The sequence below is a fragment of the Aplysia californica genome, unplaced genomic scaffold (genome assembly GCF_000002075.1).
Source record: "Aplysia californica isolate F4 #8 unplaced genomic scaffold, AplCal3.0 scaffold00082, whole genome shotgun sequence".
NCBI lineage: Eukaryota > Metazoa > Mollusca > Gastropoda > Aplysiida > Aplysiidae > Aplysia > Aplysia californica.
The window spans coordinates 1489769-1514768 of record NW_004797352.1 but is presented as its reverse complement, the minus strand read 5'-3'; the positions used below and the strand labels follow the sequence as shown (position 1 = coordinate 1514768).

At 40.9% G+C, this 25000-nt stretch overlaps 1 protein-coding gene across 3 annotated transcripts in view; it reads right to left on the bottom strand.

Moving 5' to 3' along the window:
• Positions 1–1465: 1465 nt before the first annotated feature.
• The window catches only part of LOC101852085 (mucosa-associated lymphoid tissue lymphoma translocation protein 1), a 40070-nt gene continuing 16535 nt past the window's right edge, over positions 1466–25000 (bottom strand). For all 3 annotated transcript variants that reach the window (XM_005094470.3, XM_005094472.3, XM_005094471.3), the window contains exons 9-16: positions 20121–20386; positions 14414–14488; positions 11770–11885; positions 7441–7614; positions 6039–6202; positions 4966–5064; positions 2166–2399; positions 1466–1579 (exon numbers count right to left, since the gene is read on the bottom strand). In XM_005094470.3, coding sequence (XP_005094527.1) covers positions 2193–2399; positions 4966–5064; positions 6039–6202; positions 7441–7614; positions 11770–11885; positions 14414–14488; positions 20121–20386 — 1101 coding nt within the window. In that variant the 3' untranslated portion in view covers positions 1466–1579; positions 2166–2192. The remainder of the gene's footprint in view (positions 1580–2165; positions 2400–4965; positions 5065–6038; positions 6203–7440; positions 7615–11769; positions 11886–14413; positions 14489–20120; positions 20387–25000) is intronic.

Below are 25000 nucleotides of genomic sequence, written 5' to 3'. Positions count from 1 at the left end.
CATTTAATGAAGGCCTTTTTTTAAATCCCCTTCTATTTTGTTACGGGTAACATTTTGACCCGCAGTTTTCACAAGAAGTCAATAACACACAATACGGTATAAATAACTTTATCTAGAAAGGAAAAATAAACTAAAATGACTGCAGAAGAACAAAAAACAGGGCAAAAGAGGACTTTGGCTCAGTCAATGAATTGATTACATGAAATCTTCTACATGTTAACTGCTTTAACTAACTTACCTTCATCCTCATCCTCACCTAGCCCTACCAGAGTCACACATGAATCCCGACAACGACACTGAAAAAAATTATCTACATCTAACTGAAGACACTCTTACAGACATAAATACTTTCATGTAGTTTTAGCAGGAACAAAACACCATCTATATCAGTCAATACCCTATGCTGTCAATCACATAATGCTGCTTCTTCTGTTGATGAATCCAAAAATTTGTATAAAGTCTTTCTGGTTTTCACACCAACCAGAAGTACTCTACTGTTTCAAACTGGATACCAGCAAAAAAAATGTTTAATTCTTTTAAGAGGTCAGCTTCTTGAGAGCACAACCATCAGATCTCTTAACTCTTTCCGGATGTAGTTTTTTGGGGGGTCTAGACATAATTAACTTGCTGCTCAATTTGGCTATGCAGGTGGTGTACAAAATAACTTCATACAAGCATAACCATCACTCAAAATGTAACATACGATATATCAAATTGAAGGAAATTGAAGGAGGAATACATCCCAATATGAAACAAGAATTAATCTTGAACATAAGTATGCATTACAAGGGTTAGAAATGGCGATGGTGGTGAGAAAAATAAATTTTGACGGAAAAAATTACATTCACCAAAAACATGTGAAAGCAAATCAGCATAGCTATCTTATCATATTATACAGGCCAAGAGCATAATTCATAAATTTCTGAATGCACAGCTTTTTATTCGAAAGCAAAATTCCAATTTTGTTTCAGTTATGGTATTTATACTGAGTCCGGTGACATCGTTTTGTTGATGCAAGAACACAAGAACTAATTCACTCTTTTTTCCCCACACCCACGCTTTGACAAAATGTCACTAGATGTTTTTGTTTCCTAAATCTTTTCCGAGTTTTTCAATAGCAATAAAAAGTAATTATAAATGATGGATCCTGTTGAAACGAAACAATACTGAGGCACCCTATCGCAGTCGATATATCGGCGATACGTCCGGAAAGAGTTAAACAAGAAGAAATTTGGTTAGTTTTGTGTTGTTCAATTGTCGTTCAAATCACAAAGAGACATCTAAATTTGCAGCAGCCCCAACACTGTACCTTTACACACAGACAGGTATTTGAACTACAGGTTTCCTTCAGCTAGAATATTGCATTAAAATGCACACTAGACATCTCAACCAGCATCTGCGGGTAACCGTTGATAGGCTCTTGCCATTGCACACTGAGGACATGGAGTTCCATTCCAAAGTGGGATTTTTTTTTTAAAGTTGATTATCTCCGTCTCGCTGCTGGGATGCTGAATCCCTCTCAGCCTGGTTCAGCTCTGACAGGCACAGCCAAAGTAGCGCTCTTCATAAGTGATGTAGACTGTGTCAATGGGAGAGTAAAACATATACAATTACAAAAGAGTGATTAAAGTAGAAATCTGTTTGCTGCTGAAAGTAGAGCTGTAGAATCATACACTGAAAGCATTTTGAACAAAGCCTGAAAAACTCATATTTTGGAGGGTGAGGGGACTTGGAAACTTTGAAAGAGGAAGACAGTAAATCCCACTAAATCTCACTGTGTTAATGTGTACTAAACCTGACTTCAGTTAGAAAAATAACACAAAATTTGTATATAGCTCTGAGAAACCTCATCAGAGGGTGTTGAAGCTTATTCGCATTTCAGTAACGAGAAACATATCAACACAATAAGTCATTTAGTGCAGGGAGAGAATAAGAGAAACAAACAAACAGAAACAACCCGGAAATGAAAAGGTTGACCAGTGGCACCCTTCATCCACCCATGGAGGTTACTTTGTGTTATCAAAAGAAACAAAGTTTCATCTTCAACGATACATTCCGGCTAGCCAGTAAACATACAACAACTTCTTTCATATGAATACTCTGTTGAGCACTTCACACAAAGGTTTACCTTCAGAAAGACGTCCGCACTTCACACAAAGGTTTACCTTCAGAAAGACGTCCTGGCCAGTCTTTTATCCATAGAAGTCCCTGGACTCATCGCCTGCGCTGCTTTCCTCCTGTTCCACCGCCTCCCGTCTGAGAGACAGGTCGGGTCTCTCTCGCCACAGATGAAGGCTCGACACCAGGGGCCAGCCAAGGTCAGTCCTCACTGCCTTCTCCAGATGAGACTGGTCCGAAGCTCTCTTGCACTTCACAGTGACCTCAAGGTTCATGGGCGACTGTGAGAAAAATTCCCACCATTTACTATCACATATTATTAAAAACTGTTTGAGGGAAAAGTCATTCATTCAAATGGATCTAGAAATATTTGTGAGGCATTAGGGTGAAATCTGGCTCTCGTCAAAATAATGAAATCGAAGAAACTGGCATTTTCCTGTCTGTTAGTGTTAGGAAATTTTTATCTCATTTTCGTTTTTTGACTAAACACCTTTAAGGTCCATTTAAAAACACATTTCTGTTGAATTTTACTGAAAAAAGTTGATTAAGGCACAAAAATGTACATTTTCAGTTTCTAATGACTTTCAAGCTTTGGAAGTGGCCAAACTTTGGCGGCCATTTTCTCGCAATTTTACCTCTGAAACCAAGCGACCCCACCTCCTTCCATTGCAAATATCTCGACCTCTATTCAAGATATATGAGTATTTTTTCACCAAAAGCAAGACAAATGAACAAGCTTTAAAATGATACCAATAACTCGTGTCTTATAAATTGACGAATGACTGATTCCACCATGTCATGGCACATTTAAGCTTTGAAAGACACCGGGCAAAAAGTCAGCACAAATGCACATGGAACTAGTATGGCAATGATTTTTAACAATTCTTTGAGTCTCTTCCTGGTAATTCCTACCAAAGAGATAGTTTTACAAATTATGCCATTTTCTAGCAGCACCTTTGATGCTGTTGATGGCCTGTGCTCCACTGGGAGTTAAAAAGGGCAAGAGAGAGAGCAGCACCTTTTCACCCACAGTTAGTTTCAAAGACAAGATAAACATCTTCACATCAATGTCACATAGCCATATAAGGGTGATATTGATATAAAAAGAACAAAATCATCAATATCTCAAATACAGTGGTGAACTGGTGAACTGGTATAGGTTTAACGCCCCTATCAACACTATGAGGTTATTTAAGAGGCGGTGATACATTAAACTGTATTAAAGAAAAACTTACTTCAAAGGAGCCATCAAATCCAGCTCCATTTTTTTTAAAGTGTGTGTTTAACATAAAGAGTTAAGCGTATTCACTGTCATGTAACCCCCAAAGGCTAAAAAAAACCCACAATAACTGTCCGCCCTCATGCAGCCTGTTTGGAGCATAACACTACCATTCACAAATTCTGTCTCTGCCAATTGTAGAAAATCTACCCACTTGCAGTTGGCAAACAGGAAAATAAGGTAAACTGTCTTTCCTTAGGGCTCACCATCCTGCCTAATGGAGTCAAGAATCAAACTCATGACTTTTTCATTGCACATATAACACCATACTGCTTGACAAATTTGTGTTATTCAACTTGACACAAAGTATGTCCTTTCGAAAATACGATACTTGGGCCTAGAGCAGGACATTCAGGTGAGAATTCTGAAAAAAAGTTTGCCTACATGTGTCACAATGGAAACGGACATCAATAACCTCATTAATTCACACTTCTTCGATTGCCGTGCAACCTCACAACAGGATAGAGTTTATATCTGACACTTGCTTCTGTGCTATATTCCTTTCTAAAACAAATCCCTACCTTAGAATTACAAAGCTCTATTGGACACTTCTGGCCGTTTTGAGTAACTAAGAGCATGAGGTCAGAAACCAAAAGTTATTATATTTCTGCTCTAACAAAATCGTAAGATTACTCAAAGTTGTTATCAAGACATTCAAAGAATTACATTCGAAAAAGCTTAGAATTTTGTGAAAATGAAAACTTTTTACACAAAATTTCTCAAAACTAGGTGCTGAGCAGACAGAACTTTGTAATAAGATGGAAATTTGTGTTGCAAAGCAGACATTGATCTCAACAAAAGTTAAAACCTTCATGGTTACATGTGCACTGGTTTTTCTTTTCATGAGCATATACTTTGCAATTTAAATCATTTCTCAGTGGTCAGCGTATTGCAGAATCAAACTGTTCAAGAAAACCTGTTCAACTTGTACCAAAACAAATAGCAGCTTAGGAAACCATCCCAAGCAGTGCCACTTGTACAACAAAAGTCCATGTAGAGCAAATTGAAACGGTACAGTCACATTTGTAGCCAGACAGCATGATAACAAACACATCGGGCCAAGTGCAGATTAGAGCGCTCATATGACCTATGCAGTTGCGAGCGCCGTAAAACACTTTTTTGCAGATTAGAGCAAAGGTAATACGCAAAGAAAAAGAAGGCACAGTCAACACAAGAACAGTGCCTGACCAACCACAAGGGGAGGAAATAAGTGGAAAGCACAACCCAAGAATCACTGCTCATAATCATATAAACCGACAGATATATACAACCTGTAAACATGGAGAAGGTGCATCTCATTAAGAGAACTTATTTTTCTGCTTATGAATCAAAACACCCTCAACATACACAGTAGACGTCATTTTGAAGGCACAACATTGGGTCTTTGGTAGAAAGGCTGGGCTATGGAGAATATTCCAAGAAAGACAAGGAAGAGTCTGTCTGATCCTACCAAGACTTTTGAACATAAACATCAAACTTCAGCATGGCAGAGAAAGCACTTGTCTTGGTAATAAAACAAAAGCCTAAACAAAAATAAAAAAGAAGGCCTGACTTAATGATTAGCTTACCTTCAATCTCTGTATGTTTGTGATGGTAACATAAGTTTTATTCAACTGGCAAGAACGCCCTGTAGAGATGATTTTATTCTGCATCTTCTCCCCTACATCCTGAGGAAGACGTAAATCCTTATTTACATATATGCGTAAAAATACCTGCTCTTTGTAAACTGCCTAGTCAAATGAAGAGCTCAGAGGAAAAACTGATGCCGGAGTACAAAACTGAAACTTTTTAGCCACCTATTCTAACATATGAATCATTGATTCAAACTGTCTGTTCCAAACATTTCATGAGAACCACTCCCCACCCCCACCCCCCCCCCCTGGAACAAGTAATCAAACATAACAGAAATGTACCCTCCTTGCAAAAAATACTTTTGATATAACGGAAATTTTCATGAGCAAAAAACAATATAAAAGTTCAAAAGCAGTTCCTCCTTTCATTTTTACAACTGAGCTCTTCAAATAAAAAATATGCATCTAGAGATGAATAATTCTGGTGCTCAAAAAGAATGTGAAATGAATCAACACAGAAAAGATGCAACGTCTTAACCACATGTAGAGACTACTAGTCTTAAAAATGTGAGAATAAGAAAATTTTCCTTTGCATTACGCTACAAAAGAAATTATAACAAAGAAATGAAACATTAAGATGAAAAAAATATTTAATTTTTTTAAAAAAGACTCATAAACTCATCAAAAGAAACATTTTCCATATCTTCTCATATTTATAGTTCCAAAAGTTACTTTGTGGTCAACCAACATTCTATTGAAATTTATTGTGACAAATAAGTCGTATTTATATAGTGGCCATTTTCAAAAGATTAGCACAACTGGAATGTCCCTTATTCTCAATTCTTGAAGAAAAAAACTAAAAAGCAGAATTTGTAGGAACTCAAAACTTTTTCAATGAAGAAATTACCAGGCTGTTCTTAACTGTAACCTGATGCTTCACTTCGCATCTCTCTTCTAATTGAGGAATTTAGAACCATCGAATCCTGATCATAGCAATGAAAAGCCTACGAATGTAACACAGAGAGCTTGCTAGAGCAGCAACAATGGCACACACTCCACAGGCTCATTACCGTGGGTACACCGCTGACATAGGCAATACACTCTTCCGTTGGGCCAGGGTCAGTCACAGACATATAAACTTTAAGTATGTTGGAGAACTCTGGTTGGAAATCCAGTTGCACTGTCACTGTAAAATCCGCAAAGCTGAATTCCAGTTCCCTTGCATCAGGTTTTTCTGGGGACATGTATAAGCACAGAATATAAATACCTGTATGGGAGTATAAATATTTGAACATTATACCATTTTGATTCCTTTCCAGCTAGAGGCTCTCATAATAACTCCCAAGATCTGCCTGTTCATTCCAATTTATCATTTGGGACATAATATGATGGAAGTACATAGACGTTACTTTGTTTTTTTTGCTAATTTTGCCCTTCACCCGATGTCAATAAGCATATTAGCATATCAGCACAAAAGCACCTAAACGAACATAAAAATCTAAAAAATTATTGCACATTACTACACAAAAGTAAATAGAAATTTTAACAAACATGACAATAAAAATGAAACAAATTAGAGTCCAAATCTTCTGTACGGTAAATGTTCCATGTACCTTATAGCTTTAGTAAAAAAGTGCAATATTTCACGAAATGGAAAACTTTGAAGAAATTACCAGTGTCATTTTTACTAAAACACAAGTATGAGCTAAAAAAAATCACCAATTTCCCAAACAATCATACATTGTGCTGTAATAAGCAGTACTCTGGATGGCCACTCATATTTGCCCCCAAAAGCAAAAAAAAAGAAACATCCATAAACTATACACAAACAGCTTTTTTATTATGCTCAAATCCAATAGCTCTTTTTCACAATGCTTTCAACTGTAACTATTAAAATGTGTAGGAGCAAAACATGCATTAATTTCAAGCCTAACTTTCAATTACAGTCGAACCTGCCGCGACAGCCACTTGTATAATACAGCCACCTGTACAAACGGCCCCTTTCCATTTCCCCCCATGCGTTTTTTCTATATAATTTAACTGTGTAAAACGGTCACCTGTCCAACGCGGCCGCGGTCACCTTATTTTATCAACCCACTGTCAAATTTACTTGCCTCAGGCAGCCAAACGTCGTCACTCATTGCTCAACGCTTTGTCATAAATTTTGAATCAGCCCCTCACGCTATGGACGGGCCATCATAATTCATTCACCTGTCGCTATTGTTAGTCCTGCCAATGAATGTTAACCCAAGTTGACCAATGGGTAGACCTAACAATAAATTTTCAACTGCTGGAGAGGGTAGCATGATCCGTTATAACTTATAAGCCCGGCCCACAACTCATGACTTTACTCCTTGACAGTAGGGGGCCGTTTTAAACAGGTTTGACTATATTTAAAAATAAGATCCTCAGGGCAATAACTTTTCTTTTCTTTTTTAAATCAGGCACAGACGGGTAAAACAATTCACATACTATGAGCAGCATGCCAGGCTAACTGCCTGCGGTTGAACTCAGATGTGTAGCCGGTGTAGACTATGCTGTCGGCAAAAGATCGACCGGGCTCTGACAGGTTGGTCTTCACATCGGGAATCTGTTTGTGAGGGTTACTGGGGTTGTCCACGTTGACCTGAGTGTCTTTTCCTAGTGCTGAAAATAACAATTACAGTCATTATCATCATCATCATGCCTTTCTCACCCTGGATCAGGATATAGGCCACGAACAAACACTTACCAATTACAATGGAGTCTGCTTACCTCACAATCTGTGGGACTGCGGGATTTTCTTCAGTTTAGCTGTTTTCAGTTAGAGAGATTGTTCACATAACGAAGGGGAAAAAATAAGGGATTTTATTTTCTTGTAGTTTACCACTGTTTTCAAATAGGTCATGTTTGATTTAAGAGGACACTACTGTACATAAATGTTTATGAACAAAGACCCCAGCCTGTCCCATTTTCAGACTTAACATTTCCCTTTTCTTCCTCCTTTTCCCCATTTGAAAGAAATGAAGGGATAACTTTTTGAAACCCAAATCAAGGAGAATCTACACCAAGTGAAAACATTACACTGCAGTAAGTTCAGTGACTCTACACGGAATAGGAAGCCAACAAATTGTTTTCTGAAAGGAGAGCAAAGGAGAGATACTCAGTTTAGTTTAGTCAAAGTTTTTCGGTGTTCGCAACTTCATAAGGTCATATGAGCGTGCAAAACACAATTTGGTTGCATTCACAACAGTTCACAGCAGGGCTTGGTTCAGTCAATGATCAAGGATGCTCACTAATCCAGCTATATACACAATGGTGACCATGGCAAGCAAATTTTTGTATAAACGTACCACAACAAGGACAACACCTACGAAATCAGGGCAGTTTAGTTTAGTATGGGGTTTTACGGCGCTCGCAACTGCATAAGGTCATATGAGCGAGCGAAACACAAGTTAGTTTTTTTTGTTTGTTTTTTTAAATAGTTCACTGCACAGCTGTGTATGGGTTATTTGATCTTAAACGTTAAAATATTTAAAATTTGGTGTAGATATATAATTTCAGACTAAAACAACTTTCATAAAAATTTTAAACATTTAATTTTGTCCTATACTACAACTTTCCATAAAGGCCAATGGCCTTCGTAAAATCCAAAATTCTGTTGGGACCAACGACGGAAAAAGTCTTGCAATTTTTTGCATTTAAAGTATTTCCTTCGGATCTCTCCAAAGTCTAGACATTCGGTTAAAATGTGTCTAATGGTAAAATCTGTGTCGCATCTGACACAGAACAGCTTCTCATCTCCCTGTAGTAGGTAATTGTGTGTCAGGGCCGTGTGTCCGATGCGCAATCGAGTAAAAATGAACGTCTCTTCTGGAGAGGTCCGAAGGATTTCGCAGTCCCAGTCTTGGTTTTATATTATAGAGTTTGTTATTTTTCTGTTTTTTTCAGTGGCTCTCCCACAGAATGGAGGTGTACTTTTTTACTTTATTTTTAAAGTCAGTCTGTGGGAGAGTGTTCGTCGTTGATCCCAACAGAAGGGATGAGGATTTCTTCGCCAGGTCATCTACCTGCTCGTTTCCTCGGATGCCCACATGGCTAGGTATCCATGCGAAAATGATATTTTTTCCTGTTTCAGATAGGGTGTGAATTTTCTGTTGTAGCCTAACTATTTTTGGGTGTAGAAGTGTGTAGTTTGTGAGTGAGGTGATGCAAGAGTGAGAGTCAGAAAGGATAAGGAAAGATTTGTTAGGAGAATTTTCTACGGAGTCAATGGCAGTGGCCTCCGCAGAGAAAAAGGAGGCTTCAGGATTGAGTCTCCTCTGGAGTGTACTGTTTGAAGATAGGGCTGCCGCGCCCATTATTGTCTTTTTTGGAGCTATCTGTGAAGATGAGCTCCGCACAGGGGTATTTATCTATTAGTTTTTTGTATTCTGCTTTAAAAGTTTGGTGTTTGTGTGTGCTTTCTTTGTTGCGTGTGGTCAGCTGTAAGTCTACTTTTGCCTTGGTCAGGTGCCATGGAGGGAGGTCGGGGAAAAGAAATTGTTGGATGTCTTGTTTGGAAAAGTGTAAGTTTTTTTAGGTCCTCAAGGATTCTGAGGCCGAAGGGATTGATGAGTTTTTCGTTGTTTAGGAATTTGTTTATGGTTTCTGGGTTTGTTTTAAAAATGCAGTTGTGTGCTGGATTTTCTGGTGTTGAGCTCTGTTTAATTGCGTTTTGTAGTGAGAGTTGTGTGCGTCTGAGTGAGAGTGATGGTATGTTTGCCTCGGCCTAGAGGCTCTCCACCGGGGAAGTGCGGAAAGCCCCCAGAGCGAGGCGGAGTCTTTGGTTTTGTACTGGGTCTAGCATTTTCAGGATGTGTGGTTTTGCCGATCCGTACACTTGACAACCGTAGTCAAGCCTGGACCGGACAAGGGAGATGTACAAGTGGAGAAGGTGTTTTGAGTCCCCGCCCCACTCCGGATGCGATAGAATTTTCAAAGCGTTTAACGCTTTCTGGCACCTCACACGAAGGTCTTTGATGTGCGGTATGAATGTCAGTTTTTTGTCGAATATAACGCCGAGGTAATGAGCCTGGTCCTGGACGGGAATCCTTTCCCCCTATAGTGTCAAATCCGGTTGCAGCACACGTCTGCCTGTTCGGCAGAAGTGTACTGCAACTGTCTTTGACAGGGAGAACTCGAAGCCATTATTGTTTGCCCACTTTTCGAGTTTGTGAAGCTTCGTTTGCGAGTTTGTGAAGCTTCGTTTGCAGCTGCCTTTCCATAGATCTCAGATGAGGATTTTTCTAACGCCAGCATATCAGAAAGTCGTCAACGTATAACGAGCTGTCTATGCTGTTTTGGAGGGTTTTTACGATGGAATCTATTTTGATTTCAAATAGGAGAGGAGAAAGGATGCTCCCCTGGGGAACTCCTTCCTCCTGTTGGTGGGGGTCTGAAAGGGTGGATCCGACACAAACCTGGAAGGAACGGTTTTTCAGGAAGTTGCCAATGAAGGCAGGGAGGTGACCGCATATGCCGAGTGCGTGCAGGTCTGTGAGAATGCCGTACTTCCAGGTTGTGTCGAAGGCTTTTTCTAGGTCGAAAAAGATGGCGATCATATGGCCTCCTTCAGCGAAAGTCTCGCGTATATAGGTCTCCAGGCAGACCAGGTGATCTAGAGTGGATCGAGTTTTCCTGAATCTGCACTGGAGACCGCTCAGTGAGCCCATCGTCTCCAGAAACCACATGAGTCGCCTGTAAATCATTTTTTCAATAATTTTGCACAGACAGCTCGTTAGTGATATTGGTCTGTAATTGGATGGGTGAGTGTGGTCTTTGTTTGGTTTGGGTATTGGAGTGATAGTCGTGAGACGCCAAAACTCCGGAAAGGAGTGCGACCGCCACATGTCGTTGTATATGTCTAGAAGGAGTGTAAGTGTTTCTGAGGGTAAGTGTCTAATGAAATCGGGGCAGTTCGCAAACCAGCATGTATAGTGCAAAGACAGTTCAAGATAACTTCCAACACTTTTCCAATTATAAAATAGAAGCTAAATGTCTATTTGTGAGGCAGCATGGTGAAATCAGGCGCTCGTCAAAAAAATGAAAGTAAAGAAACTTACACTTTTCCGCTGGTTTGGCAATTTCTATCGATATTGTGTTTTTCAGCTGAACACCTTCTATGTCCATTTAAGAACCCATGTAAGTGTGAATTTTATTGAAAAACTGATTCCGAGGCTTTGTAAATGACCAAACTTTGGCAGCCATTTTCTCACTCATTTTACCTCTGAAACCAAGCAACTGCACCTCATTCAATCGCAAATATCGCAACACATACTCAAGATAAACGGGTAATTCTTTCATCAAAAGCAAAGCAAATGAACAAGCTTTAAGGTGATACCAATAACTCTACATGCCCAAGAATTGACGAGCGCCCGATTCCACCGCGTCGTGACACATTTGACATACCAATCAAGGTGGAATTTTCAGTTATCTCCCGCAATTCTAATAGGTCACTTCATCAGAGGGAGAACGTGTTTCTCTACTTGAACTTATTTCACAGAGATCCAAAGACTATGTTTATGTACCAAAATTGCTCTTTAAAAAATGTATTCGCAGGATTTTATTCTCATTCTTCTCATGAACAAATGACAAAAATAATGAAAGTCTTTGCCAGAGAAGCAGGGTTTCAAATCTGATGTCATCAAGTTTCCTTTCCAAGGAGAGCAAGAACAAAGAAAAGAAGGAGGAGATCAAGAAATGTGCCAGGCTTGAAAGTGAATCCTCATAGAACTTTTGCCGCTCCGCCCCCCCATTGTTTTTACCATAATATATTCTTACATTCTCTCAGTCTTGTGAACACATGCTCAATCGGGATAGGTTCTCCAAGGATATCTTTCAGGTGAGATACCAGTATCCCACGATCCCTTTCTTCATAAGCACACAGCCCGTAAGACCTGAATGGGAAAAAAAACACACACAATCAATAGACCACAGCCCAGAAACTACATACAAGTAGTAATTTCTCCAATCCTAAAAAAATAGAAACATCTCAGTGACTACTAAAATAAGAGTTCTGAAAGGCTATGTGTGGTCAACCCTTCTATGAGGCTGTGAATGCTGGACAATTGCTAAAGACGGTGAGAATAAAAAAGAAACAACAGAAATGTGGTTTCTAAGGAGACTGTTGAGAATTTCAAGGAAGGAAAAGAAATCAAATGAGGAAGTCTCGAAAGAAGCCCACCTTGCCTGCTTACTAATAAGAGCAACTTGTACAAAACTCAAAAAGATTCAACTTCCCATGAAACTGTTAAAGAAGGACAAACTTTCATTTTTAAGACAACATTTCTATAATTATAAGAAGGTGGTGTCATGTCACTCTCAATATCATTGTGAAGTTTTTGCACTAAAGGAATAATGTAATTACTTAAGAAACAACAGGCCAAAAAGACTAATAACTAACAGTACCGAAGGAAACAAACACATACAAAGCAAGGAAGGAAACTAATACATATATATAAACTAGTCAACAAAAATTAAGGAACATTTGAGAAAAAGTGTACAACTTCGAGAGCATACTTCAACACGCAATGCAATTTTGTACACTTTTTAATCAACATGTGTATAGCAAGTAACAAAAAAGAAAATTAAGTTGTTCCATTTTAACTTGCATAAAAAGTTAATTGAGTTTGGTAGGGGTTAAAATCCCAAATCCCAAATTTGTCAAGTGGTTTCGAAGTTATTTTAACTTCTGACTACAACAAAAACAAAACATTTCAGATGATTTCAATGATGAGTATGCCCACCACGATCGTCCTGGCACTCAGTACACCGGCTCCTCATCGAGTTCATGAGGTTGGTGAACACTCTCTGAGGCCTCCCCTGCCACTCTGCCTGCAGCATCTGAAACAGTTGCTGCGTGTCTCCTGGAAGGGGGGGGGGGGGTGTTTGCCTCTGACTCGACGTTGCTGCTCATCCCAGAGGTTTTCTATGGGATTCATGTCCGGACTGCAGGCCGGCCAGTCCATTAGGTTAATGCCAGCCTGCTGCATGAAGTTTTGGACTAGCAACGCTCTATGAGGTCAGGCGTTGTCATCCTGGTACCTCGTGTGAGGTCCCATCTGCTGCACAGTAGATAGTGCTAATGGACGGAGTATCTCATCTCGGTAAACGTATTGTAGTGAGATTCCCTTGCACATGGTACAGAGGTGTTCAGTGGTTCAGACTGAAAGCACTCCATACCATCACGGAACCACCTCCAAAAGGCATCTCTTCTCTGACGGCTGCATCGAGAAGCCGCTCTCCGGGTCGCCTTCAAACCCTGATACGACCGTCATTGTGATGCAAAGAGAACCGGAACTCGTCGCTGAAGAGATCGTTTGCCCACTGTTGACGTGTCCATCTTACATGGCGCCGGCAAAAAAGACGAGCAGCCTTGTGTGCTGGGGAGAGACGCTGATGGACTGCTGGTCGACGTGCATTAAGTCCAAACTCATGAAAACGTCTGACAACTAATGTTAACACAAGTTACCGCTCTCAGCCGTGTCTGGATGCGATTTGCAGGAGCGGATCTCGACTGCAGAGCCTGTCTATGAATGAATCGGTCTTCCCTTGCATTAGTGGCTCTTGGTCGACTTGATCTGGGTCGCTCTTGGGCACTACCAGTGGTGTTGGCACGCTGAATCAGCCATGAAATGACAGAAACGGACACTCAAGGACGTATAGCAACCTGTCGGAGTGAAACACCATCTTGTACCCAAGCAATGGCTCGTCCTTTGTTTACATCAGACAATTTCTGTCGAGGAGGCATGTTTATGCTTAGCCCTACAGCAGCAGAATGGTGTATCCACAGTGCAAATGAGCGAGTGGAAGTCACTCACGAGACATGAATCTTGCATTTGAAAACTGATTTTTGAGCGTTCATAATTTTTCCTGATGGTTAGAGCGAGAGAATAAAAATCGATAATTGGAAAACATTGGACCTTTTTGCCCCCTCCCAAGCTCATCGCACAGGCCTCAGGTGCATTTCAAACCTTGGTGTGTACAAGCCCATTAGTCATAGAGTAACATTTCACCAATATCTAGTTTTACTGGTAAAAGTAAAACCTCGAAAGAATGCATGCAAATATATCACTGTTTTTACAGTACGTTCCTTAACTTTTGTTGACTAGTTTATATTGCACAGAAGGAAACCAATACGTTGAAATAAAGTTGAAATTGTTTAGAACACACAAAAATTCGGACAAACACAGACAAAAAAAAAGTATGCAACTCTCTCTCTCTCTCTCTCTCTCTCTCTCTCTCTCTCTCTCTCTCTCTCTCTCTCTCTCATTTAACACTGCCCCCCTTCTATTTTGTCCCTCCTTCTCCATTCATTCAGTATCATTCACTGATTCATTACTCCTCCTCCCCTCTCTTTTCCCCATCTCCCTTGCCTTCTCTATCACAGAACATTATTTCACGAGCAAACATACGAAGAACCTACGTGGCATAGCACACAATGGCATTTCCCGTTTCAACAGCAGAAAAATGGTTGTGTTCAGGTTTGGACTCTGGTCTTCTGTAGACGCAAAAGACATATTTTTGTTTAGACAAAAACTTATATAATCTGAAGTTTACCAAATAAAACTCATTGTTCCTAAAAAGCCATGACCACAGAAGTAGAAGACACAGTAGACTCCCTCGGATAAAAGCTCCTTAATACACAGAATGTCTTTTTTTAAATCATTTACAGCAATCAATATATTAGAATAGATGAAAAAATACTTTGATATAAAATACAAAAGTTGCACCCAAGCTCAAATTTCAAGATTACATTTGTTCTTTGTCATATATCAGTAAGCCTAATTTTAACTGATTCCATGACACAATACATACCATGTCTCCTCGTGGTAGTCACAGTGTCTGCAATGGGGTTCCCACATGGGGTTAATTCGGTTTATGTGCTTGTTGGTGTGTAAGTGTCCTGTGCGCGCTCTGAAGATCAAAGTCTGATCAGCTCTACATAAGAGATTCGATTGGTCTTTGGGGTTGGGTTTGTCCATGTACCAGAAGAGAGATCTTCCTGTTTCTGCGTTGGCCCATCTGTTAAGCCACTCGTCTCTGCCTTTGGCTTGGATGATCCCTCTGCAGGTCTGTAAAGAGGCGGCTGTGTCTGTCTGGGGCAGGCTTGCTCCAGTCTTTGATAGCTGGTCTGCAGTCTCATTCCCTGGTACTCCAAAATGGCCAAGCACCCACTGTAGTGTGACCCGGACGCCATAGGTAGTGCCCATCTGTTTTACAAGGCTGAGAATGTTCCCGTCACCTCTGTAGTCTCCTCCTCCCTCGACATCTTGGAGTATTGACATTGAGTCAGAAAAGACAACAACATCCCCTGGTGTCACTGCGCCCTCAAAAAAGTCTTGGGTGATCTGCTCCAGGGTCTTTACTATGGCAACTCTCTCTGCATCATAGTTGGAGCTGTATGTTCCACATGGGCCAAATAGTTGGGTCAGCTTCTTCTCTCCAAGGTTGCTTCAATATTTGATGATGGATCCGTATCCAGTATTCCGTGAAGCGTTTGTTGCTAACCCATCAGTGTATGCATGAATTGGGGTTTCAGCATACAAGTCCACTGTCTCCAGGGCACTAGTTCTGAGGATTTCTTCTGGTGTGGTCTTGTCACAAGAAGGGCCTAGAAGTCTCGTCCTTATTGTGATTTCTAGTGCCTGCCAAAAAGGAGGTTCGCTGCTGATGTTAGTGATTGGTTCTCTGTTCTCGGGTGGGTCAAACTCCTCAAGTAGTTTTGTTGCTTCTCACATGAAGGAGGTCTTCTGGATGCGTGTTCTTGGTTCCCTTTCATCTGCCATTTTTCTGTTTTCATTGGTCTTCTAGTAGCACAAATCTTTCGTAGGTTTCGAGTGTAGGACTTTTTCTTCTGAGGTCCAGTGGTTCTATGTTGATGGGGATTTCGCAGGCGCTTGTAGGCGTGGTCTTCATCGCATCAGAAACAAATCTGAGAGCTTGGCTCTGTACTCTGTCAAGCTGTGCCAAAGAGCTGTGGCTGGCTATGGATTGTAGTGGTAGGGAGTAGTCAATCACAGATCTGACATACCCTATATATAAAGTTGTCGGAGGGTTGCTTTGTCAGCTCCCCAGTTGAGTGATGAAAGGTATTTCAGAACGTTTAGTCTGGAGATGGCTTTCTTGGTCAGCTCCCATAAGAGCTCTTTGAAAGACAGCTTTCGGTCCAGTTGTACACCAAGGTACTTGGGATAGTCCTCATGTTTGATGTTGGTTCCATTGATCTTAAGGTTAACCTGACCTGCTGTAACCTTGTTTTTGAGACTGAAGAGTCCAAAAACAGTTTTGTCTGTGTTGATCTCCATCTTCCATAGCTGGCAGTAGGACAAGATAGTAGTCAGGTCTGCGTTGATGGCTTGGTTCAGTGCTCTCATGTCACTTCCTTTGCTCAAGATGAGCTAGTTGTCAGCGTAGAGTGCTTTCTGACAGGAGATGACATCTGGCAAGTCGTTAATGAACAACAGGAAGAGGGTACAACTGAGTGCTGACCCTGTGGAAGGCCTTCCTTGAGTGTCCTCTGTGAAGAAATCTTGTTGTCACATGATGTCTAGATAGTTCTGCAAGACAGAAAGTTCTCGATTCAGCTGTACATCCTTCCTGCTATCCCAAGCTTTCGCATTTTGAAGAACAGTCCCTGTCTCCACACACAGTCTTACGCCTGCCTCAGGTCGATGAAGACGGCCACAACATTGTCTTTATCTTGAAAGGCATCGCTGGTCTTCTGGGCAAATCTGATGAGGTGTCCATAGTTCTTTTGCCTTTCCTGAATCCTGCCTATGATGTGCTGATTGTGCCGGTGTTTTCCATCCACCAGTACAGTCTGTCGTTGACCATTCTCTCGACGACCTTACCCAGGCATGATGTTTAAGAGATTGGTCTATAGCTTGAAGGCTGGCTTGCTGGTTTGTCCTTCTTTAATATCGATGTGATGTTTGCTTTCTTCCATTCTGTTGGGAGCTGTCCCTCATTCCAGGTCCTGTTGAAGAAGTCCAGGAGTATGGAGAGGGAAGAGTCTGTCAGGTTGAGGATCATCTTATTGGTGATGTGGTCTGGTCCTGGGCCTTTCTCTTTTTACACTTTTTCAGGGTTGCCTTCAATTCCATCAGAGTAAACTCCTTCTCAAACACCTTCAGGTTTGCCTTGGGAGTCCGTTCTGCCCTTTTGGTCAACTGCTTTATTGTGTGGCTCAGTTTGTTCTGGTTTCCTTTCTTGTTGATGCTATCAAAGTATTTATTCATCACCTCAGCTCTGCATGTTTCTCCTTTCTCAGTTGGTTTCATTGGGGCCGGATTTTTCCTTCTTTTTGTACCTGAGAGATTGGCTTTCCTCCCGTCCTTACGAAGGTCTTGTTCTCCACAATGTTCTCTCCATGTTTTCCTTTTCGCACTTTTGCTCTTCAGCTTTACCTTGGCAGTCAGGTAGTTGTAGTGCTTTCTGTTTTCGGCTGTTGGGTTCTTCTCAGCACGCCGTCTGGCTTTCTTTCTGGTTTTCGTCAGTTTTTCTACTTTTTTGTCCCAACAAGGGCGAAACTTCTCAGGGTTCCCTCTTGGAATCGCTTCCTTAGCAGATGTCTTTAGTGCTGTGGTGATGTCCTTGTAGCACTCATCAATTTGGTTGGTCGTGCATACTTCCAGGGGTCTACTTTCTGATTTCTGTTGGTAGAGCTCCCAGTTTGCTTTCTTGTAGTTCCAACTGCGTCTTATGGGGTTGGTCGGTTCTTGTTTTCTGTTGCTGGATATCTGCAGTAGGATTGGGTGGTGGTCACTTCCTATGTCATCTGGGACAGTCATGGAGCAGTGCGGGTGAAGGTCAGCAGAGACCAAGGTCAAGTCTGGTCTGCTGAGAGTTCCGCTGGCTCTGTGAAGTAGGGAGGGAGGTGTCTTGTCATTCTGAAGTGAAATGAGGTTGCTTGATCTCAGTAGTTCTTCTAGAACTGTTCCTGTCGTGTCGGTATCACTGTAACCCCCTTGAAATCTCCCGCAAGAATGGTATGTTTGTGGCCTGTATTCAGGAAGTTGAGCTGGAGAGTAGTTCTCGGGGGGCAGTATACAATGTAGATGGTATAGGTTGTTCCATCCGAATGCTGCACTTTCACCTCCTGCATGTCAGTCTCGTCATCGGTTTCTGGGTGAGAAACCTCAGTGGTGATGTCATTCCGAATGAGGGTTGCGACACCTTGGCATTTGGTGCACTTGCAGTGGTACATTGGGTAGCTTGTCAAATGGAACTCTATCCGCTTGGGTAGTTGGGTTTCCTGTAGCAGGGGAGCTACGTGAATTTTTAAGTCTGACAGCATCTTTGCAAGCTCCATTTTCTTGTTCTGAAGTGATGAGACGTTCAGTTGGAGTATATTCAATGTCTGTGTGTCAGTAGGTTGGGGAGTCTGTGGTGTCTGTGTGTTGCTTGTGGCCCCTATATCTGCAGTGTGGGTCCCAGTAGCTGACTTGTCACTCCTGCCCCCAGGAGAAGGCAGAGAGCGCGGACCTTGATAACCGAGACAACATCCGAGCTCGTATAGTTTTATCTGTCGTAGAGGCATTTTATTAGCTTGGGGGTTGTAAAGGCTTGTATGCATCCCTGTAGGATCTCAGGTAGGTGGTAGTCTTGTCCTGACACTGGCTTGTGCCCAAAGATCTTGCCACAAGAGAACAAAGGTGCAATGCTCGCTGTCCTGTTTTCCATCAACCTTCACGGGGATTTCTTAGATAGTAGACAATTATAGGGGGTATAGGCACACTCTAGTTCTGAGAGATGGGAGCCACAAAGTGCAACCAATGACCAGTGATCGTCTGAGCAGTCAGGTAAGGGGTCCCATTGAGTAAGGGGTAACGCGCTCCTTCCACAGTGAGTCGTCTACATCACCAAGCGTAGCTTGCGTTTGCCCAATCCCCTCAACCTGCTGTCTCCTGGTTATCTGCTATCACCATTTCCGTTCATGGAGCAGAATAATTCAAAGGATGGCCAAATCTACCTCGACAGAGGATCGTCACGTCATGGGTCAGCGAGCATTTGCAAGGATATCTGTAGGGACGTTTTCTGTTTCCAGGCAGCCTATTCCTTACAGCTACAAGGTCTTCAGGGTCTGCAGAGACATCTCACGATAAGTCATCTGGCAGTCTGTGGGTACCATGCCCCGTCTGTAGAGCTCCCACGAGAGGGAGAGAAGAAGGTGTCGACAGTGAGTTCCTGAATGAACAGGTTGGCCTGCTGTGACGCCAGACCTACCATAATGGAGGATGTGCACGGACCCTTCTACTAGCCGAAGGGTCGTTGCTCACATCGTACCTCACAGGGCCATGGTACCTCCTGGCCAGAGCTCCGTCTGTAACCCCTGCTCCTATGCACAGAGCAGGGGTCCCCAGGCTGCTCGACAAGGACGGGGAGTTGACTTGGTTGAGGCTGGCTTGCCAGAGAGCGTCTGCGGTTTCACCCTCAACCCTTACAGCCCATATATATATATATATATATATATAAACACACGTTACATACAATTAATCATGAATATGTTTGTCCTCAAAAAATAATGTCCACAAAAAAACACAATAACAATACTTCACAATTAGAATTGTTTCCGCATAATAACAGGTCATCTTTTTGAATAAAGGAGACTTACAAATAACAAATTACGAGGATGAACATACCGGACAGACAGTGAGTAACTGCAAACATTCAGTAGGGTACAGATTTACCATTCAGGTATGAGCACAAGTCTCAGTGCACTACCTTTACTCTTATTTATATATATATTCGGAGCATGTCTCAGCAGATGTTGGTCTAAATCTAGAACTTTTTCCCCTTTGACAAGGAGGAGTTTCTAATCACTTTTACTACATTAGAGACCAGACCAACTATTTTGCTTTGAAGATATGTGTTCATAAAAGACTTCTAATGCATGAAAGAGGAATAATTTTTTTTAAACAACACATTTTAAAAAAAATAAAGTTTTAGACTACATGAAATTGACACAATAAAATATCAGTTTAATCCTATAAAATCATCTATTATCTTCTCACCCTTTTTCAATATAGCCAAGGGTACTAAACAGTAACTACCATATCCCAGAATGGTTTTTCTCAAAGTTTGTCTTAAGCAAAACTTTGAGTAACAATCATTAAAAAAAAAAAACTCACATCCTTCGACAAGTGTCTAAAATCATGCAACAGTTCCCGGGTTTCTTCTGCAGCAGCACATGGAAGATTTGCTCTGCAGCTATACAGTGGGTGTTGTCATAGCCTAAGGGAGCATCTGAGGGGACAAGGTAGCGCAGGCCTGATGACCCTTCAAAGCCATGACCACAGAAGTAGAAGACACAGTAGACTCCCTCGGATACAAGCTCCTTAAACTCATGAACAGCAGAGATAATTTCCAGTTTGGTTAAATTGAGTAAGGACACGACCTGTGGAAGAAAAAAAGGAAAAATTTATTCTGAGAGACACGATCTGGTGATATAAAATAATAAATTTTAGCCATAGTAAGACAAGAGCTCTACGGCACTTGCAGGACAAAAGGGTCCTACAAACAGAATATTTTAAAAACAACAATTACTTAATATAAAGAGCAAACATGTTAGTTTCAACATCTCTTTCATGGAACAAGGCTAGTCTGAGAGAAAACCATCAAAGTTCCTATTTAAAAAAACGCCCTTGGCTGAACTAAAAATCTTTAATATTTTAAGATGAGGGCAACAACCAATACATCACTCTAACAGCCATACACAGCGGTGTTTCTTGTTCTTTCTCTCTCTCCCTCCTTCCCTCTGTTCCTGCCTCACTCAAAAAGGTAAGCTTAAAAACGTTATAGCAGTCAAAATGTTCAATTAAAACCGTTAATTTCTATGCTTAAATGACTTAAATACAATTAAAACCATTTTTTATTTCTTGAAATTTTCACATATACACCATCGTCACCGGAAAATTTCTTAATTTCTGATCTCATTTAAATTCTTTCACTCAAAACGCAATACTTGTAAATGGATGACATACATTTGACACAGAAGATTTTTTTCCTGCAAAAATGCAGAGCTAGCGAGCATCATTCATGCTGAAATACACAAATATAATAACTTTGAAACACTGGGTTTTTTTCTCTTTCTTCTGAACAACATAAGGTGATTTAATGAGCTCAGTCAGTAACGTGATGCGCAGTGACATGCTTGAGAATGAGTGTAGACTACATATTATTCTAACCCCCTAAACATATCGAATCCGCGTGATTTACTGGAACTTTACGGAAAATATGGTTGGGCAGTCTTCTATTTGATACTAACCTCTTTGTGTTTCATTCTTTAAACAATTCTACCTACATTATGTATTTCTTCTTGCTTTTTTTTTTTTTCAACATTTAGAATTTGAATTTCGACAAAATATCCTTTTAGTGCAAGCGGCTGATACCATAGATTACAAAACAACAATAATTCTTTTTCCAAAATGTTGGGCTTTGCACATTTTAACAACTGGCCGGCCATAAGCCGACATTCATACTATCACAGCACACTATGCTCTTCTTTTTGCCCTTCAACCTGAAATAACAGAAAAAAAACAACTTATTGCTCCCCTTGAAAAATAAATGATGACTTTAAAATTTTTCAAAGAGTATCTCAAAAGCATAACAATTAAAGGAGTAGTATGAGTTTACTTTGTTGTGGTTTCCGTTTAAACTAAAGGTTTCTTCACTAAACTATGAAAAACTTCTCTTAGTCACTTACATTACTCAATAATGCCCTTTATTCCGAACTCTTTTCCATTCTAAATATTTCAGTTTGCACATACAGGACACGCTGTGATTTGCCTTCCTAAGTAAGTACGTGTCTAGTCATTGAAATGCAGTTTTACCTAACTTGTAATTAAATTTAGCATCAATACAACAAAATCGTACAAGCCACATTATTTTCTTCTGGAGATTCTCCAAAACACTCAACCATAACAGCTTACAGGTAGATAACGAAAAGTCCTCTGACCCACAATGAAATCCATTCTTACTTATAAGGCCCATGACCCTGCTGAAGTATAGTGAATGTGTCTTCCCGTTATGAAGCTTTCAAAAGTCTCGTTAAAAATAGTGTATAATATAATCAAATCAAATATATTCCGCTCTATTGACCCTCCTAGGAAATCTGTAATATGATGGAGTACATAAAAACACAAATAGATTAATAATACTTAAATTCATGAATTATAAAAAATATCATACACATACACAATCCACACACGGCAGCTGCTTGCCACTGTACAGCGCCCTGTTTTTTTCAGCAAGGGTTAATATATCTTGCTCAATGACACACCCAAGTGACCACCCACCTAAAAACTTTGTCACGGACACATGCTTGACATTAACCCTTTAAGCTTTTGATGTAAAATTGCCCATATGCTTAGCCACCAGTACACCGGTGAGCGAGACCTTATCTCCACCCCGGCCCGGCCGGGACAAAACGCATATGGAAAACAGTTTACTCAGACTTGCCACTCATCCAGATTTAGTCAGGATATCCCAATTTTTTGCCTCAAATCTATGCCACTCTATGAAATCTAAAAATCAGGATTTTTGAGTTTAAAAAATCAGGATCTGGTGAAAAAAATCAGGATCAACAGCAAATCAGTCATAAGGGACACTGGGGAAAGGGGGGGGGGGTGTCTCCTGGTTCCCTTTTATGAGGCAAGTATACAAAACAAAACTTTTGCAGGAATAAGTTCACGTTTGGGCCTCTAAATAGAGGGAAAACTGAAAGACAGCATATATGTACTCGAGTCGAAGTTGGATAGACTGGGGGAGCACAGGTTGCAACAATGCTGAAACTCTCGTAGTCTTGAAAATAGCTGGCACATAACTCTAATCATCCATGCAAAAAGCACGCGTTTTCATACAGTAACAACGTTTGACTTCCAATACTTCCATCGCATATACAATCAAGGCACCCCCCCCCCCCCCCAAAAAAAAAAATCGCGCGAAGGTTGTTCATTTTTTTTTCTTATTCCTTTCCCCTCAGTTAGTATCTGTATCACGGCACGCGCAATAAGTAAAAAAAAATACACCCCCCCCTCCTCCGATCGTCCACACTGGTTAAGTCCCGGAAAACACTTCGACCGGTGTGAATGAACTCTGTTGTCCTCGACAACCAACGGTCCCCGACACACGCACTACTCACACGTACGAGGTCAGCTAGGTCACGTGATGCGAATGAGCGTTTGAAAGTTTCACTGACAGGTCTTGATGATGGGCCCGACAAACCAGCACTCAGACCGAGATTGCTTTTAAAGCAACGGCAGAACAACGAATATATTATTTTTAGGCTAAGTCAAAATTGTTACAGTAATCAGGACACCATCGGAGAATCCCGGGTTATAAAAGTAAAAGCGAAAGTAGATCTTGAGCGTGTCCAAGTCTGAATTCAAAATCGATACTACGCCGATTTTAGTTGAAATAACGTGCGTGAGTCGTTTACTAGATTCGGCATAGATGCTTTAGAAAAGATCGTTCCAAGTTCATGTCGATAAAAAGTTCAATCGGTACTTCCAAGCAAAAGAAATTGCAGAACTTTCTATATTTTTTTCTCAGAATCGGATGCAACAGACGCAACGACAAAAAATCAGGATACTGGCGATCGAAATCGGGATCCTTGAGATTTGGGGCAAAAAATCGGGATATCCCGATTAAATCGGGATGAGTGGCAGGTCTGCTCAAGCATCCCCGATTTTTCCGATTTCGAACACGTGTATCCCGATTTTTTGTTACACCCCGCTGTTGCTCCAGATTTTCTAAAAACTTACTCTGCCTTCTTCTCTAGCACGGGAAGCACCTGCTGAACTTTTTGTCAGTAGGAACTCGGAGCACTATTTTCCAAAATATCAATGCCGGATTTATTAGTTGACTAGCCCCAAGTTGTGTTAGATCTTTGCCCGTACTCAGATTTATAACAGCTTGATAACTGTTACAATTGCAACATACAAATAATCGATAACATTCGTAGTTCTGCTGTTATTTTAAATATAAGTCTCGTCCAAGGTTTAGTAAACCGCGCAGTCACATCAAACACTCGGACGAGCGACAGTCGATCTAACCCTTACACAACTAACTGCCCTGACTAGACCAACACTCGGCCATTGTCATTGCTTTGGTCTGAACCCATAGGAGGGATAAGAGATCTGTTGGTACATTTGGTCAGTCGGCCATTGTCGTTAGTCTGGAACGACTGTCACCCGTCAGTGTGTTTGGTGTGAACGCACAGTTAGTCGGGCCCATCAGTAAAACAGTTTCAATCGCCCGTTCCCATCACGTGACATGACTTCGGCGTGTGAATTCTGCGTGTGTCGGGGTCGTCCGATGACGGTGTCAACCTAAGTTCATGCATACTGGTTGAAGTGTCTTTCAGGACTCATTGGTTGAGGCGGTGGTGTTAGACACTTGGACTAGGAGTGCTGGATGTGATGCTTCAGGACTTTTTTTTTAAATAATGATAACACACATGCATGCACACACACACACACACACACACACACACACACACACACACACACATACTTACCCACGCATACACACACACAAACACACACAAATAACTGGTGTTCTTTGATGCAGCATTGATGGGTCAGAGGCCTGTTCCAGCTAACCAGTGGACGATGTTAAACTTATTGTTAAAAATAGCGCTCCAGATTTCTTAGCCAGTTCTTTTTTTAAAGGGCTGGGCGAAGAATTGATTCTAGAACCGATTCCTATGATTATTTTTACGGAAGAAAAGTACCGGTTCCTTATTGCGTTAGACAATAGTTACCAATAAATGTGTTTATTATTATTGTTTTATTTGTTGGTTTCTACTGGGATTTTGTTGTGTTTTTGTTGTTGTTTATGGTTTGTTTGTTTTTTTGTTTTTTTTAATGGGATTTTTGCTTTTGGTTGTTGTTGTTTTTTGTTTTTGGTTTGGTTTTGTTTGTTGGTTTTGTTGTTGTTGTTGTTGTTGTTGTTTTTGTTGGTTGGTTGTTGTTGTTTTTGTTTGGGTTTTTGTTTTTTTGTTTTTTAT